The 15,981-nt window shown below is 38.5% G+C and overlaps 1 protein-coding gene across 2 annotated transcripts; it reads right to left on the bottom strand.

The window, feature by feature from the left end:
• Positions 1-27: 27 nt before the first annotated feature.
• ACTR8 (actin related protein 8) lies at positions 28-15,613 on the bottom strand. 2 transcript variants are annotated; one of them, XM_081284247.1, is made up of 14 exons: positions 15,403-15,541; positions 12,692-12,855; positions 11,814-11,984; positions 10,394-10,504; positions 8,328-8,432; positions 7,768-7,941; positions 7,197-7,290; positions 6,708-6,840; positions 4,651-4,804; positions 3,577-3,672; positions 3,279-3,419; positions 1,922-2,186; positions 1,108-1,271; positions 28-313 (listed from the first exon to the last, which is right to left on the bottom strand). In XM_081284247.1, the coding sequence occupies exons 4-14, from the start codon at positions 10,463-10,465 to the stop codon at positions 170-172; spliced, it is 1,542 nt and encodes a 513-aa protein (XP_081140373.1). In that variant the 5' UTR covers positions 10,466-10,504; positions 11,814-11,984; positions 12,692-12,855; positions 15,403-15,541; the 3' UTR covers positions 28-169. The 2 variants fall into 2 exon arrangements, with proteins under 2 accessions (XP_081140373.1, XP_081140372.1); XM_081284246.1 differs by lacking the exon at positions 12,692-12,855 and having other exon boundaries at positions 15,403-15,613.
• Positions 15,614-15,981: the final 368 nt, after the last annotated feature.

Below are 15,981 nucleotides of genomic sequence, written 5' to 3'. Positions count from 1 at the left end.
ACAAAAGATTATAATTTCAAACCAATGTCATATCATGAACATAAAACTGAAATTTATTTCTTTTCCTTGAAAATTAAGCATCTAGGTCAATAAATTAAAATACATACATACATATTCTTTATACCAAGAGACTTGTTTTGGTCTTCAACAGCTACTTTTCCTCCCCATTTCACCACACGAAAGCAGCTCGCTCTCGTAACATGCGGACACCAAAACGCTGCCATTCTCGCTGATAAATCCACAGTTCCTGAGTTGTATCCAAACATGCCAACACTGCCCCTCCTTTCCATGCAATCAGCCGAGGATCCATGTCCTAGACAAGTGATAGAACTGTTTCAGTATAAGCAGACAAGATGTATACTTCATTTACTTTAATCTGGGAAGGATTCCTGCTGAGTCCATGTCCTAAGAAGCTAGGTCTTCTACCCATATTAAGACAGCGGGACTCATAGACAACTAAGACCTCTCTGATCTGACAAGAGAACACTTTTAATTTTTACTATTGAACATGCTACTCTTCACTACTATTCCACAACAGGCCTTTAAGCAGGAACATATATAACAAAATAATTTTGATATGTGAGTGGAATAAATACATTCCCACAATCCTTCCCTCAGAAGTAAAAGAAAATAATATCACCAGGAACTGTAGTGAGATTTAATACAAACATGATATATTTCTAAATTCCTGGGTTTATATTTAATGAAATTCAGACACAATGTATTTCAAAATTCCTGGGTTTATACTTCTTTTCAAGATAGTTCAAACCAAAAAGATATTTAAAGATCTTTCTAGTCCAGGGACCAGCAATAGTTCTTGACTATAAGAGGCTGTCAGGGTATGAGAGAATAGTATTCTCAACCCACCTCTCTCACAAAGGTGGAAGTCAGGTGCAGCAAGAGCCAGAACCAGGAATTTAGTCACCTAGTCCAGAGCTCCTTCTGCCACATCTGTGCCACACTCAAGAGTAATTTTTGCACTTCTTCATACTCTTACAACCTCGCCTGACACAAGCCCAAACCTCCCAGGTTTTACCTATCCACTTAGAAATAACCACTGCTGGTTTCATTTGCATACAGTTCAATTTGCACCATGAAACAACACACCTTAGGCCTTGTAATTACATCCACATTTTCAATAATTCGCCTGAACGAAGGTGGCATTTTGTTGAGAATTCTGTGCTGTAGAAATTCTTGAGCTTTATGAAACATCAAACCACCTCCCACTACCAGGATGGAGCTGTACATCTTCTTTTTGGTATCATCAGATGCTGAAAAGACATAGATATCCCTTCCACTTACCACCACCACCACTAGGCCAAGCCACAAACATCTCTTGCTTGATCAACTGCAATAACCTCCTCAAAGATCTCCCTTTAGACCACTCTTAAACCCACACAGCCAGAGGAACCTTGTAAAACACAAATCTGAGCATGCCGCCACCCCACCCTTCATGCCTTGTTACTCAAAGGATTAAGACCAAACCCTTCAAGGTGGACCATGAGGTCCAGTGTGGTGTGGTACTCACCTACTCTCCAGCCTCATTCCCACACTCTGCTTCCCACATCAGCCTTTGCAGCTTTCTTCCTCTGCCTGGAATGTCACCCTGTTTGTCTAACAATCTGCTCTCACCTGAGATCTCTCACATGGCTCTTCAAGAAAGCATTCCCTGCTGCCCACCCTCCAAACCTTCCCCAGAGTAAGTAAAACTCTTTTATTACATCTCTAAATCAGGAGCTCTTAGGACCCTATAGTTCAACTTTGCAGCACCCACCTATTTCATTACTGTACTCCTAACACCTGGCAAAGCAAGGACAGAGTAGGTGCTCGATAGTTTCTGAATGACCATGATACACTGCACAAATATACCCTAAATTGAATCAATTTATTTGTTATTTCTGGTGTCCCCAAATGTGCTTACAACAGCAGTCTATGCTATGCAGGATGGCTTTGTCAAGGCCCAGGGCTTTCCCTTCAAACAGTGAGATGGCAGTTTTCCTGGACATCAGTGCAGTGAGGGCCTCCTCGGAGTCATTGCCAGCCATCAGGCAGTCTCCCTGAGAGGATCCTAAATCCACCTCCTGAGAATGGAGTCTTTCTGGAAGATCAGAGGACTGGCCACGAAGATCTCCTTCAAATCCAATGGGTTTGGATGCTGATTTTCGGTCAGCAGTAGCTTTTGCAGACTATAAATCAAAAGGACAATCAAGTAGATGGTATGACCATAACAGAACACTGTTGATATTGTCTAGCTAGATCCCACCCTTCCCTGCCTATCATGCCCCATTATGAAACAAAAACCAGCAAGTTATACACATACTGCCCAGCAACCCAATCCCAAGATAACCTAGGAGTGAGGAGTGAGCACACTCTAAAGCCAAAGCAGTCTCTGTAGGACTCAGTGTGGGTCTACCACTGGTTGGATTTTGATATTAAAATGTTAGTACTGATAACATTTTTCCTGAAGTGAAATATTTCAATAGGATTCATGGGCCAACGGCTACTAGAAAATCCTCATTTTTAAGTTCTATCTACTGCTTCACATTTGCCTATGGGGCAGGAACAAAGACTAGAAAAGGTTTATAGTTCTCATCTATTTTTCATCATGAGCTCTGATGTTTCATTAGCAGGTAAGAGCTTCATTTTATGCTCCTACAGCAGACCTCTTATTACTGAAACTAGTTTTGAACAAAAAAATTCAACTCTTTGCCCATGCCATATACCTTTTACAATGTAATTAATTATAAAGTAGGTGAGATGCTACTGAAAATACTACTGAATCAATATTTAGTAGAAGATAATGTAAGTAAATAATATTATGGCAAAAGAAAAGTGTTTTCATTAACTTTTTAAGTACATGGCATGGCATTCAGAAAACTGAATTAATGTCTGAATAAAGAAGTCTGTCATCTGGATTTTAAATTCAGACTTTAATCAGGCATTGTAATCCCAGCTACTCAGAAGGTTGAGGCAGGAAGATTGCCAGTTTGAGGCAAGGCTGGGCAACTTTGTGAAATTCTATCTCAAAATAAAAAATAAAAAAGGGATAGGGATATAGCTCAGTTGTAGAGCATTTGTCTAGCCTGTTGAAGACCCTGGGGTCAACCTCCAATACTGTAAAAGACAAAACAAAATTCACACTTCATCTCTAGTTCTACAAGCAGTATCAGGGTTAGTCTGTTGAAGACCGAAATAAATGATCAGTGATCTATTAATTCTGGGCAAACTTCTCCTGTAGGGTCAATATTGTCTCTTCTCCCACCAGAATTACTATGAACCTGTTCTTGCTTGCTCTGTGTAGCCAGTAGATAATGCTCATCATGAGGATCCTCAGGATCACCCTGGGATCTGTGCTGCAGAGTTGTCATTTTCTGTCCAACAATTCCAAAAGTTGCGGGGTAAAACAAAGCCATTGGAGCCTGAGCATGAAAAGAAAAGAAGAATCAGAAAGATACTGCCTCCAACTTCCAACTAGCAAACTCACCATGTTCCCAGCAAGTGCACATTCTCCCAGTGTGATTGATTGAGCCTGGATAGATTTATTTTTACCCAAGATATACACATCTATGGGGTTACCTGGAGTTTTTCATCTCCTAACCGAAACTGGTAAAGCAAGGCAGGAGAATCTGGATGGCGAATCTGAAACTCATGGTCCTGAAGCCCAGAGATGTCCTGATTCCAGGAAAAGATGCTGTCAGTAAATCAGTAAGAATGCATGTAAACTCCTCAAATTATGCATAAGCCTCTCCATCATCTAAATTTTACAATAAAAAGGCCACCCTACAACTCTGTACACTCTCACTATACTTAATAAAAAAAGTTCCAAACTGGGTGTGGGGGCAAACGCCTGGCAAATTCAAAGCCAACCTCAGCAACTTAGCGAGACCCTAAGCACCTCTGCAAGACCCTGTCTCAAATAAAAGGAATTAAAAAGGGGTTGGGGATGTGGCTCAGTGGTTAAACACCCCTGGGTTAAATCCCAGGTACCCAAAAAAAAAAAAAACAATCCAAGAATTCAGTTGTTCTTTGCTTTCCTATTTAACACTTCTGAAATGTATATCATCTGCAGTTTTCATTTTTGATAAACATTAATACAAAGAGTGACCTCAATCAATAAGCAAATTCTCTCAACTAATATAGACCCTTTTTATGTTTCTTAGAGTCTTAAGACTTAGAATTCTATTATCTGAAAAAGTAGAGGAAAAAAAGTCAAATACAAAAAGTAAAAAAGGTAGCCAACCCATATCTAATATATGTATGCATATATTAGATATATACATATAGATATATGACTTAAAGGTTAACTCTTCACAATACTAAGAAAGTGCTTCAAAATTTAATAAAAATGTCCACATCTATGTATTTTTGTTACTTTTATTATACCTAAAATTTTATCTTCATTCTTATCAGTGATTAGACACCTTCAGAGAAAAATGTGCTAAATTCTCCTGAAAAACAAGCTGTGCATTCTGGGTTCAAGAGAGCACCTCACTATCTTGACCACATCAAAAAGCTCTCACCCCCTTGAGAGCAAAGCTTCTAGGCTTTATTAATTGGGTTAAAAGAGCAGTATAATTAATCTTAAAATACCTTTTAAATATTACATTTTCTCTAGAAACAAAAAAATAATAGGTAATATTTTGTTCCCACCTGGTCTAAATGACAAAAAGTTTCTTTAAGGTGCTGCAGAAGAAGGCAATCCATTTTATTTGTTAACTGGCATTCTCTGTAAGGGAATCCAGCTCGCTGCATGAGCCAATAAAAACATCTTGACACGTCAGATCCTCCATAGGCCAGACAAAGCCTAAAGTTAAAAGGGCAGACTGTTAAATCTGTGAGTTAGGAAGGTGCAAAGAGTGCTTCAAGAACTCCTTTAGGCATAGTACAACACAAAATTTTTCAAATGTTTACTGTAAGAACTGAATGGAAGAATGGAATGGATAGTGGAAGGGACAAAGGGAACTTTAGCCAAAACCAGTTGACAGGGCACCTGGAAGCAGTCATTTCTAAACCCTAATGATATGAACATGCTTTTTGCTGTTTGCAAAAAGTTTTCAAAACACAGAATATACATTATTAAATCCAACTCATTTTCAAGTCAATGGACTTTCACTAGATCACAGTTGCTTGGCTGGCTGCACTCACAAGCATGCAGAGGTAACAACATAAGACAAACTTATGAGGGAAAGACTTAGGGAAAACTGTTCACTAACTGAAAGCTTCTACAACTTAAGAAGACCACTGTAAAATTATTTTAATGGTAATAGACCTGGGTCCAGTATTTTCTCCATACTTTGAGAACAACAATGGCAGAGCCACGCTAGCTCATACTGGGCTTTATCTATTTATTTATACACACACACACACACACACACACAAAACACACACACTCTTTTTTTTTTTTCAGTTGTAGATGGACACAATACCTTCATTTTTAGAAATGATGGTGGAATGTGATGGTCATTATTATCCAAAGTACATGTATAAAGACATGAATTGGTGTGAATATACTTTGTATACAACCAGAGATATGAAAAACTGTGCTCCATATATGTAATAAGAATTGTAATGCATTCCACTGTCATACATAAATTAAAAAAAAAAAAATTTTTAAGTAAAAAAAACTGTTTGGTTATGTTTCATTTACATAATGACTCTATCCAATTGCCAATTATAGTTTTTAGACAGTTTACATTTTATTACATCTATATATTATTGTAATCAGTTCTTTTTAGTTTCCCAAAGATTTTTTTTTCCTGATGGTCAATGATTTGTTTTTATAATTACTCTGTTCAGAAAAATCAGTTATATTTTCTATGTAGTGTATGTACATGTATACATTTGCACAAAAATATCTTGTTTTTATGTAATTAGATGCAACTGTTTTAATGAATTGGGATGAATAAAGGAAAAGTAATGAAAAATACTTTTTACAGAGCTATACGAGAGCATAAAATAAACAAAAACAATGTCAAAAAGAAAAAAAACAAAAAACCTTTATTTATTTTTTTATGTGGTGCTAAGGATCAAACCCACAGCCTCACATGTGCTAGGCAAGCACTCTACCACTGAGCTACAACCTCATATTGGGTTTTAGAATGTCTTGTAAATTGGGATTGGAGGCAGTAGATTAACCTTTTCATGACCACCTTGAATCCTGTTTATATTCATTTCTTCTGTACCTGAGACTTAATCTACCTAAAGTAAGGGACAGAAGAAAGCTGTCTCAGGACCACAAAATGATGCACAGAATCCATTCCTGTACTACCCAAGTGGCTTTACCTGCAAAAAGATGTCTTAGGAAGGACATGCAGCAAACGTGCTCCTGCCATTTATTTTATTAACTTGTTACCACTGATGACACCACGGGAAAACAGCCATCCTTTGCTATTAGGGTGTGATTAGCTTTTCTACGGCAGGCCACAGTAAAAGAAATGAAGTTAACATTCACACTTCCTCTATGGGAAAGCATACAATACATGCCAGGACTTTCAGGAGTTATTGACATGGATTCACACTAGAAAGTTCCAATAAGGGCAATCATTTGTTTTTAGTCTTGCTAGAATTTATACTCCCACAATCATGCTGGTTTCCTATGCTGACTTTTAAATATATAATTTCTTATAAAAATCATTTCTAAACCCTAATGATATGAACAGACTTTGAAGGGAGAGGGAATAGGAAACATCATCTCACAAGTTTCTTACCGCGTGTTCCGATGAGACACCCCATCCTCCACACAGCACACGCTTGTCTTCTGGTCCCCAACATCTACAATACATGTGCTGCTTAAGCCACTTCCAAAGGTAGCACAGACAGACTCCTGATGGACTATAATCCCTAAGAAACAAAAAGCAGAGGACCAATCCCTAAGAAACAAAAAGCTAGAGAGCAGTACAGATTGTAAAAACAATTAACTAAAGTCAGGAGCCTAGAAACTTTTAGGAATGTATCTGCATTAATCTTTTCAGAATAAGCATTTAAATGAATCAATGAATTAGATTAACTTTGCCACTGAAAAAAGAACAATTTCATTTCAAGTAGGGCTCACTGCAGGGCTAGGGCTGTAGCTCAGTGGTACAGTACTTCCCTAGCATGCATGAAATACGGGGTTTGAACTCCAGTACCACAAGTAATTAGATTAAAAAAAATTTTTAAAAATTTGTAAATAAGTCTAACTAGAATAACACACATACCTGAAAAACCCATCTTCATCAGTATCATATTCACTAGTTCTTTCACATGCTGTTTATTATAGATATCAGGAATTAATAGGATACATCTATAATACTAAAAAGAACAAAGAAAAAAAGGTGGAAGCATTAACACATCCAGTCAAGTCCAATCCCACCACACCTGTCCTTATGGAGGCTTCCCTACACAGGAGCAGCAGTTACGGCTAATGGCTCAGAGGAAAAACTTTGTGCCATCCTTTAACATTTTCTGTTTCTTCATGAAACTCAAAGTCTCCCCCCACCACACCTGGAATCACCTCAGATTTGTAAAATGAAAGATAACTAATGTGTCTGAGTAGAGACAGAAAACATAAACATGAGCTAGCTTGCTGACTTCCAAACAGCACTGAGACACCCCAAAACAAAACAATAAAAAAGAAGTCATCAGAAAGGAACTAATTGAGGAAGACCACCGCCCTAAGGATGAGAATGCTTCAAGAAGCACACTGTACCACAAACAACTTGGTAAAGTCTATTTGTGTTGACCAAGAATCTTTAAGACAATCCAAATTTACTGGGAATTTTAGCTTACCTTTAAGTCTTTCAGTGGGATTTCCAAGTACTTTTGTATTGCATGAGACCATATTACTTCAATATCTGCTAGAACAGCTGTAAGGGAGCCCCCAGGTCCCGGATGAATATTTAACTGGCCTCTTCTGATAGGCCAATGGATATTGTAACAATCCAATGGATTAACATACAAGGCCTAGAAAAGGCGGGGAAGGAAAGAGGTATATTTTAAAAACTCTTCTCCTGGAGTCAAAAAACTAAGACCAGAATTAATATTAACATTTCTGAATGAGGAGCTGGGGAATGTAGCTCAGCAGCACTTTCCTAGCACGCCTGAGGTCCTGAGTTCAATCTCCAGCACTGGGGGGCGGGTGGGGGGGGGGATTACTAGGAACAACAATTTCTGAATGTTTTAGATGTTGAATGTGAAATATTTAACAACCCAGGTATCAGTGTGAATATCTAATCCTCAAAGCAGAATAACCAAATGTTAAGAAACAATCAGAACTTGGTAGCAAAGTGGATTTTAAGAGAAAGATCACGTTTTTTCTTTTTTCATTTCATTGTAAAGACATTTCTTACCTCTTCTCCTACCAAATACTCAGGGTGATGAGACGTGTTTGTCCACTTATTTCCAGAACAGTGATCTAAAATTGCAGGCCGCATTTGTTTGTTGTAAGAACGTGCCTGAAAAAAAAAAAAAAAAGAAAGAAAGAAAATTAGTTGAATTTACACAAGAAGGGGAGGAGGGCAGCATTAAGAATCCCTTTAGTTTCTCTCATTCACAGATCAATTTTAATCACAGATCCAAAATACTGGGGAAAATATTCACTAGTCACCGAAAGATTTTCTTGTCCTTTTCCACAATCTTGGTTTTTCCCATGATTTTTACCCTTATTTTGTTATTTATAGACAGTCCAAAATTAAAACTATATACTGCTTAAAGATGAATATAAATCTATATGTAAATCTAACTCATGTCTGCATTGGTTTATATTAAATTGAAGAATACAGTTAAGAATACAGCTTCCTACCAAGATCCTAGATTATACACTCTCCAGTAAAATATAAACTTTTATAAACTTGCCTTAATAAACTACCTTATAAGTTAGTTGGCTTGCCTAAGCATTTGTGACACTGATTCAAGTATTCTAGTATTCAATATACAGTTAAGAAAGGAGTTTCTTTCTTTTTAAAGGAAATCTCATCTTGTATTTGCAGAATAAAAGGGAAAGCGTGTGAATGGTATTACAGTCATGTGCCACATAATGATGTTTCGGTCAATGATAGGCCACGTATAAGACAGTGGACCCATAACATGATAATGGAGCTGAAAAATTCCAACTACCTACTAACTCATGACATTACTCACTCATTTGTGGTGATGCTGGTATAAACAAATGTACTGCTCTTCCAGTCACACAAAAGTAAAACATGTACAATTAGGTATAGTACTTAAACTTGATATTCATAATAAACTATGTTAATGGTTTATATATTTATACCATTCTTTTATAGAGTATATTCCATATGTGTATAAAATATTTAATATAAAATATTATTTTATATGTATATAGTACATATATTTTATATTTATTTATAAAAGTTAACTGTAAAAGATTCTCAGGGTCCTTCAGGAGATATTCCAGGAAAAGACACTGTTATCATAGTTCCATGTGTTATTACCCATGAAGTCCTCCCAGTGGAATAAGATGTGGGGGGTAGAAGACAGTAATACTGATGATCCTTACTCCGTGTTGGCTTAACGTGTGTGTGTGTGTGTGTGTGTCTCTCTCTCTCTCTAAGATTTTAACCAAGAAAAGTTTAAAAGGAAAAAAAAATTTCAATAGAAAAAAACATAGATAAGGGTTTAAAGAAAATTTTTATACATCTGTACCATGTTTGTATCTTAAGCTGTATTATTAAAAAAATGAAGAAGTTACAGCAAAGTGGCTAAGTATGGAGCTGCACACCTATAACCCCAGGTATTGGGAGGCTAAGATAGAAGAACTGCAAGTTTGAGGCTAACCTGGGCAACTTGGTGAAACCGTGTCTCAAAAAGAAAAAATTATGTGTGTGTGTATGGACTGAGATGTAGCTCAGTGGTAGAGCACTTCTGGGTTCAATCTCCAGTACTGTTTTTTGTTTTTTAAAGGTTTTAGTAAAGCTAAATTTGTTTCTGAAAAAAAAAAAATTAAGTGCTGCCTATGTATACAATGCTTATAAAGTGTACAGTAGTGTACAGTGACATCCTAGGCCTTCATTCTCACCACTCACTGTCTCACCCAGGGAGACTTCCAGTTATGCAAACTCTGTTTATGATAAATACCCTACACGGGTATACTTTTATCTTTTATTCTGTATTTTTACGTACTTTTTATGTTTAGATACACATATACCTTCCGTTGCATTACAACTGCCTATAGTATTCAATACAATAACATGCTACACAGTTTTATGGCCTGGGAGCAATAAGCTATCCCATATGGCATAAGTGTGTAGGCAGCTAGATCATCTAGGTTTGTGTGAATCCACCCTGTTATTTGCACAATAGCCCACATTGAGAGACATATGATAATATGTCCCCATTGAGAGACATATGATAATAAAAGTGGAAAAGAATAAATCTGAAGAAAAGGTTGACTAACCTGTTCAGGAGACACAGGAATTCGTCTTGTGCCATTTGACATTTTTTTAGACCATATTGCTTGATCCACCATTTTAAGGCCATTTTGTCTTTGTTCATTACTTTCAGGTTTCTGAGGGGAAAAAAATTGAAAGATGATCAGAATAAAGGACTTAGTGAAAAGAGAAAGCTACTATTTAATCCAATATTAGGAACTACTCCCTCATCAACAAACAGCATTTCCTTAATCTCTGTCATTTGCAGTAATTTACAGGATTCCAAGTAATCTTTTATTGTAAATAAAAAAGTCAAAAATGAAACTCTGACCAAACCCTAAATATTAGCAAAAATCTATACCCTCAAGAGACTTTTGATTGTTAAAATTTTTCACAGCACTAATCAAAGCACATCTACTTCATGTTTACAAAGTATTTCAGAGATTCTTCCATACATCTGTATTTCTCATTTCAATTTTGTAACAATGTCACATTCCTTCTACATATCGTATTTTGATTAACCAAATATACAAGTTACTAAGATTTTGTGGACTCTTACATGGGCGAGTTATAATTAAATTTATAACTGGACTTCAGTAGTCTGCTAGTTATACTAAACAAGAGAATTCTAAAGGTTACCATCACAATTACAAAAATTTAAATTTCTAAAACTGTCCTTAACTTATAACTTGAAAGCTAGAAGTGGATCATGATGCAATATGCAGATTTAACAGCTAACACAAATTTTTTTCTAATAATTACCATCTGCAAAATAAGACTGAGTGAATGCTTACTTCAGGGAAATTATTTTTTTTTTGTCTTGAAATTATAATTTGATCTAAGACTATAGTAAGTGGGCTGGGGATGTGGCTCAAGCGGTAGCGCGCTCGCCTCGCATGCGTGCGGCCTGGGTTCGATCCTCAGCACCACATACCAACAAAGATGTTGTGTCCACCGAGAACTAAAAAAAAAATAAATATTAAAAATTCTCTCTCTCTCTCTCCTCTCTCACTCTCTCTTTAAAAAAAAAAAAAAAAAAAAAAAAAAAAAAAGACTATAGTAAGTGGTTGGCCATAGCAGTTCAATTTGCTAATGGTTTTAAAATATGAGTTGGATTTAAAGTATAAGTGTCTGGAAAAGAAAATACAGTTATCAGTTAATAAAAACCCATATCATTTTAAGTGACAATTCTATAACTTCCATTAAAGATCACCTTTATCAATATCCAATTAATCTTAATCAGTTAAAACTGAATTTATTTTTGTTGTAACTAATTCTTCACAATCTAAATCAACAGTTCAGATAAAAAATGACAGTTGTTATTATTTTAAAACACAGTAAAGCTATGAGGATGTTTGTTCAAGATTCCCAGATACTCTTGGGTGTCTAAGCCCTGACAAGGAAACAACCTTGGGCTTTCTCTCCAGGTCCACTATTTTGACTTACATTTAGTCCTTCCCGTAAGAGCCAGTTGTCCTTGTATAGGGGCTGCCCTTGTTGTTTGTGTCTTCTTGCAATGACATGAGGAATGCTGGCAGGGAGTGTGTCTGTGGCTCGACCAATTCTCAAAGTTGTTGAACCTGGATGTATTACAACAATGAAGTTGCTCTGGATTTGCTGCAAATGTGAAACACAGGCGTGTGATCTCAGTAAATAATATACAGGTGTAAGTTAATCAATCCATTGGTAACAAACTAAGTTTCCTGTAAAGACTACTGGACTCAAAGAGTATCAAAATAATTCAGTAGAGGAGTTGAGAAATATCCAATTACTGCTCTCCATCTTTTTATATCTGTATGCTCTTGATCTGACTCAGAGTGCATATAGCTAAACAAATATTTGCTTAAACAAAATTATCCAACATAAATTAACACATAAATACTGAGTGATTATGTGCCAGAGACTATGGGTACGATGATGACCAGGATGAAGTTTCTACCACCCACCTAATTACTAAGGAAGACAATTAAACAAGGTATAGAGTGCGGAAGAATATGAATAATACTATGTTCTAAGATCCATATGAATGACCTAAAACATTTGTTAAGGTAAAAAAAAAAAAAAAAAAAAAGTCCTAAGTTTTCTGATTCAGAAACTCCAGGGAGAACACCTAGGAACTGACAATTTTAAAAAGCTCCTGAGGTGACTAATAAAAATTACTTAGGTTTGATGAAAGGGGTCAGAGAAGGAATTAATGGAATTACTACTTTATAATGCTGGAAACTAAGACTTTATATGTTAATCACTTCAAAATGTGTCCACCAAATGTATTTTGGTCATTATTTTTAAAACAAGGTTACCCTTGTTGGTTCTGTATTATTTACCTGACACAGCAAGAGCTATCCTCACAAATCAGAAAACTTTGCTGCAATTCACAATCCATCCTTGGATAATGGTGAACAAGGACTGACAAAGCAGCACAAATCCAGGACGGTGGCAATAACTGTGGGCTTTACTTTTACATGACAATCATTTCAGCTCAATAAATCTGAAGAGGGCAGAATACAGAATTACTTGGGAGAACTTCTGCTACATGAACTTGTTGAAGGTTCCAAGTTTCAGTAGGGAATGAGAGAAGGGACTGACAATCTTTTTCACAACAGGGATGCCTTAGTTAAGAATTGCAATTCCAGCCTGACTCTTTAGTACCTATTTTACCCTGACATCAAGCTATAGTTGTCTTCTTACCCGTCTTCCTTCAAAACAGTTTTGTGGATTGTCAATAAGTTCAGAACCTCTGCCTAATTCTCTAGCTTCACTCCAGAACCACTTTCATTTTAACCTCTTTAATCTTAATCTATATTCCTTTTTTAGATGGGGTCTTGTTATGTTACCAGGCTGGCCTCAAAAACACAAACCTCCTGCCTCAGCCTCCCAAGTAGCTGGAGTTACAGGTGTGCACCATCAAGTCTGGTTCCTCTTGAATTCTTAACTCACTGACTTTGGAGCCTTTAAACAGACAACTCCTTTGCTTGAAATGTTCTCTCCCGCCTCTAAGTGTTACTCCTCCTTCAGGTCTGAAGTTAAATGTCATCAGACAAGATTTGCTGCCCACATCCCCAGCAACCTTATGGTATTCCTTCCTTTATAACATTGTCACTTCTGTAACTATTTATTGTTTGCTCTCTCAACATACAATAAACTTTCCATGAGACAGGACACCTGTCCTGTTCACTAATCTATATCCCAGCATATGGGTGACAGGAGCCTGGGAGGTTATTTGTTGAATCACAACGGCATCATTCTTAAGAAGCAAGGTGTTGAGCCGTACTTTCCCAAGCTATTCTGTGTAAGGCAGACATTTGTCCAACATTTTGGGGTAAACAGATGAGGCTGCCCATCATCAGGGACACCTGTACCTCATTAACAGCTTACAATCTGCAGCACGTTGACTGGGAAGCTCTGGAGTAGAAAATGTAGCTTCTTAGAGTGTGGACAAATATTTTTTGGTAATCAACATATTTAATGTATTAAAAAATGGATACATTCCACACATTATTTCTCTGGATTAAGTCTTGTTTTTTAACAAATCTTACTACATTAAACAATATAGGTATCACAGAGAACATGGAAAAACTAAAGGGTGCTACACACAGACTGCTGTAGTGCTTAAGGGCCCAGGCTTAGGATTCATAAATCTGGCTGCAAATTCAGAAGCTACTTCTTTGCTCTGATTATATTCCTATCTCAAGCACTCATGTGAGGATGAAACAAATTAATCATTAATCTTGCAGCCCAGCCATAGGAGGCATGGAGAGAAGCACTTAATACAGGAAACCTTCCAAAGTTCTCCATTGCCTTCAGAAGATGCCAGACTCCAGCTTATATGATCCTCACAATATGGCTTCTGCTATCTTCCTCAATTCCAGACATCCTGATTTACTGCCTATCTTCTCTAGGCCCAAGTGTCTTCCATGCTGTTCTCCTTCCCTTTCTGAACTTCCCCTGCTAACTCCTAATTATCTTCAGGTCTCAGTCCAGATGTTACCTCCTTTGGAGAAACATGCCCTGTCAGGGCAGAAGGAAGTGCCTACTGTCTGCTGTATAATCCTCTGTACTAGCCCATTCCACACCATTTTCTGTTATCTGCTGCCCCCCACAACAGCAAGCTCTACTAGGAATAGGCTCCTGTATAAAGTGGGAGAATGACAGGGAGTAAGAACAGGCAAGGCCAATACAGACCACCTAGCCTGCTCCTTCAACTGGAGAAACCAGGCTTCTGCAACAGTAATAATCACCCGAGGGCTTCCCATGTGCCATGCACTCTGCTAGGCATTTACAACTGTCCTAACCCACCCATTGGTGAGGAAGTTGGCTCAGATGACAACGTGAAATTCTGAGCATTTAATGCCTCCTATTTCTTTTGTGAATTGTGCATTATCTTTTCCAGTTTTCCTATGAGAAGGTGGTGTTTTCTTCACTGATGAATAAAGTGCTTGCAAATGTACAATAAAGATCCTCTCATGCCAAGCTAATGCAAATTTGTTTTTCCTGGTAAGTCTGACTTAATCTTGTTCTCTTTTGAACAGGCAGGTCTTAATCTCTATTTTAGAGAAAAAAGTCTACCTTTTCCTTGCTTTGAAGTTTGAAGAATCTTTGCTAACAATGGAAAATACCTGAACATGTAACTAACAATCATCAGCTGCAGCTCCCTGTGAGCCAGCCGGGTGCTAAACTCTCCCTGCGGCCACGTAAACCTCAGAGCAACTTGGGAGGCTGGTGAAAGCACCGTCGTAGTTTCCGGGCTGGGGACGCCGGGCTCAGAGCCAGGCGGAGCCGGCAGGAGGAACACGGAGCTCGCGCACGGACCGCCAGACTCTGCTGAGCACCGCATTCCCTCATAGCCCGCGAGCGACCGGCGCGAAACGACCACCTCGCCGCACCACCCACTAGTGATATGATCCTCTATCGGGGAAACCCGACCCCTTCCAACGGCCGCCAGGCCTCCATTCCTCGGCCGCGTTCTGAGCCCCGGCCTGGCCGCGGAGGACCTAGGCTAGGCGTGGGGTCCTGAGTCCGGCTCCCGGCGCCCCACCTCCTGCAGCGATTCCGGCACCAGCGCTGGCACGATGGGCCGCTTCACGCCGCGCTGCTCCTTCTCCTTCTCCCCGCCCTTCTCCTTCCCGTTTTCTGCGTCCCCCTTCTCAGCCTGGGTCATCGTGGCGGCGGACGCCCACCAGCCTCTTCCTCAGCTAGACCTCCAGAGTGGAAAGGCCACCGCGCAGGCGCAATTTCCCGCAGGGCTGCCCACAATCAAAATGGCCGCCGCGGGCGTCGGCTCGGAGGATTCTGGGAAAGCGGAAAAGGCGAGGCTGTGGTGGAGCTGATTGGGTGGATGTTGCTGTGGTTAGTTCTCACGGTAGGATGACAGCAACACAAGGGGTTTTCGACCGCTTTACGTAGTTCTGCCGACAAGCAGAGTCTTATTTTAAAACTTTATTTTTGTGAGGTGCTGGGGTTTGAACCAAGGGTCTTGTGCATGCAAGGCAAGCACGCTACCAACTAAACTATATCCCCAGCCCCAGAGTCTCATTTTTGTCTTAACAGGTATCTCTTCTCCAGGCTTCTCAGACAACTTACATGCTCCTAGTTCTCATATTTCGCTGATCGTGTT

The sequence above is a fragment of the Spermophilus citellus genome (genome assembly GCF_964194105.1).
Source record: "Spermophilus citellus genome assembly, chromosome: 3".
In the NCBI taxonomy this organism is placed as follows: domain Eukaryota; kingdom Metazoa; phylum Chordata; class Mammalia; order Rodentia; family Sciuridae; genus Spermophilus; species Spermophilus citellus.
The sequence above is the reverse complement of the archived record's forward strand: the minus strand, read 5'-3'. Positions and strand labels throughout refer to the sequence as shown.

Excerpts from the sequence above, each read along its gene's own strand:
- ACTR8 (XM_081284246.1), bottom strand. The coding sequence starts at position 15,525 with ATGACCCAGGCTGAGAAGGGGGACGCAGAAAACGGGAAGGAGAAGGGC. Across the intron at positions 3,673-4,650 it reads CTTTTTGTCATTTAGACCAG|GACATCTCTGGGCTTCAGGA; the intron begins GTGGGAACAAAA and ends TCCTGGAATCAG. Across the intron at positions 2,187-3,278 it reads CACAGAGCAAGCAAGAACAG|TCTGCAAAAGCTACTGCTGA; the intron begins GTTCATAGTAAT and ends TTTGATTTATAG.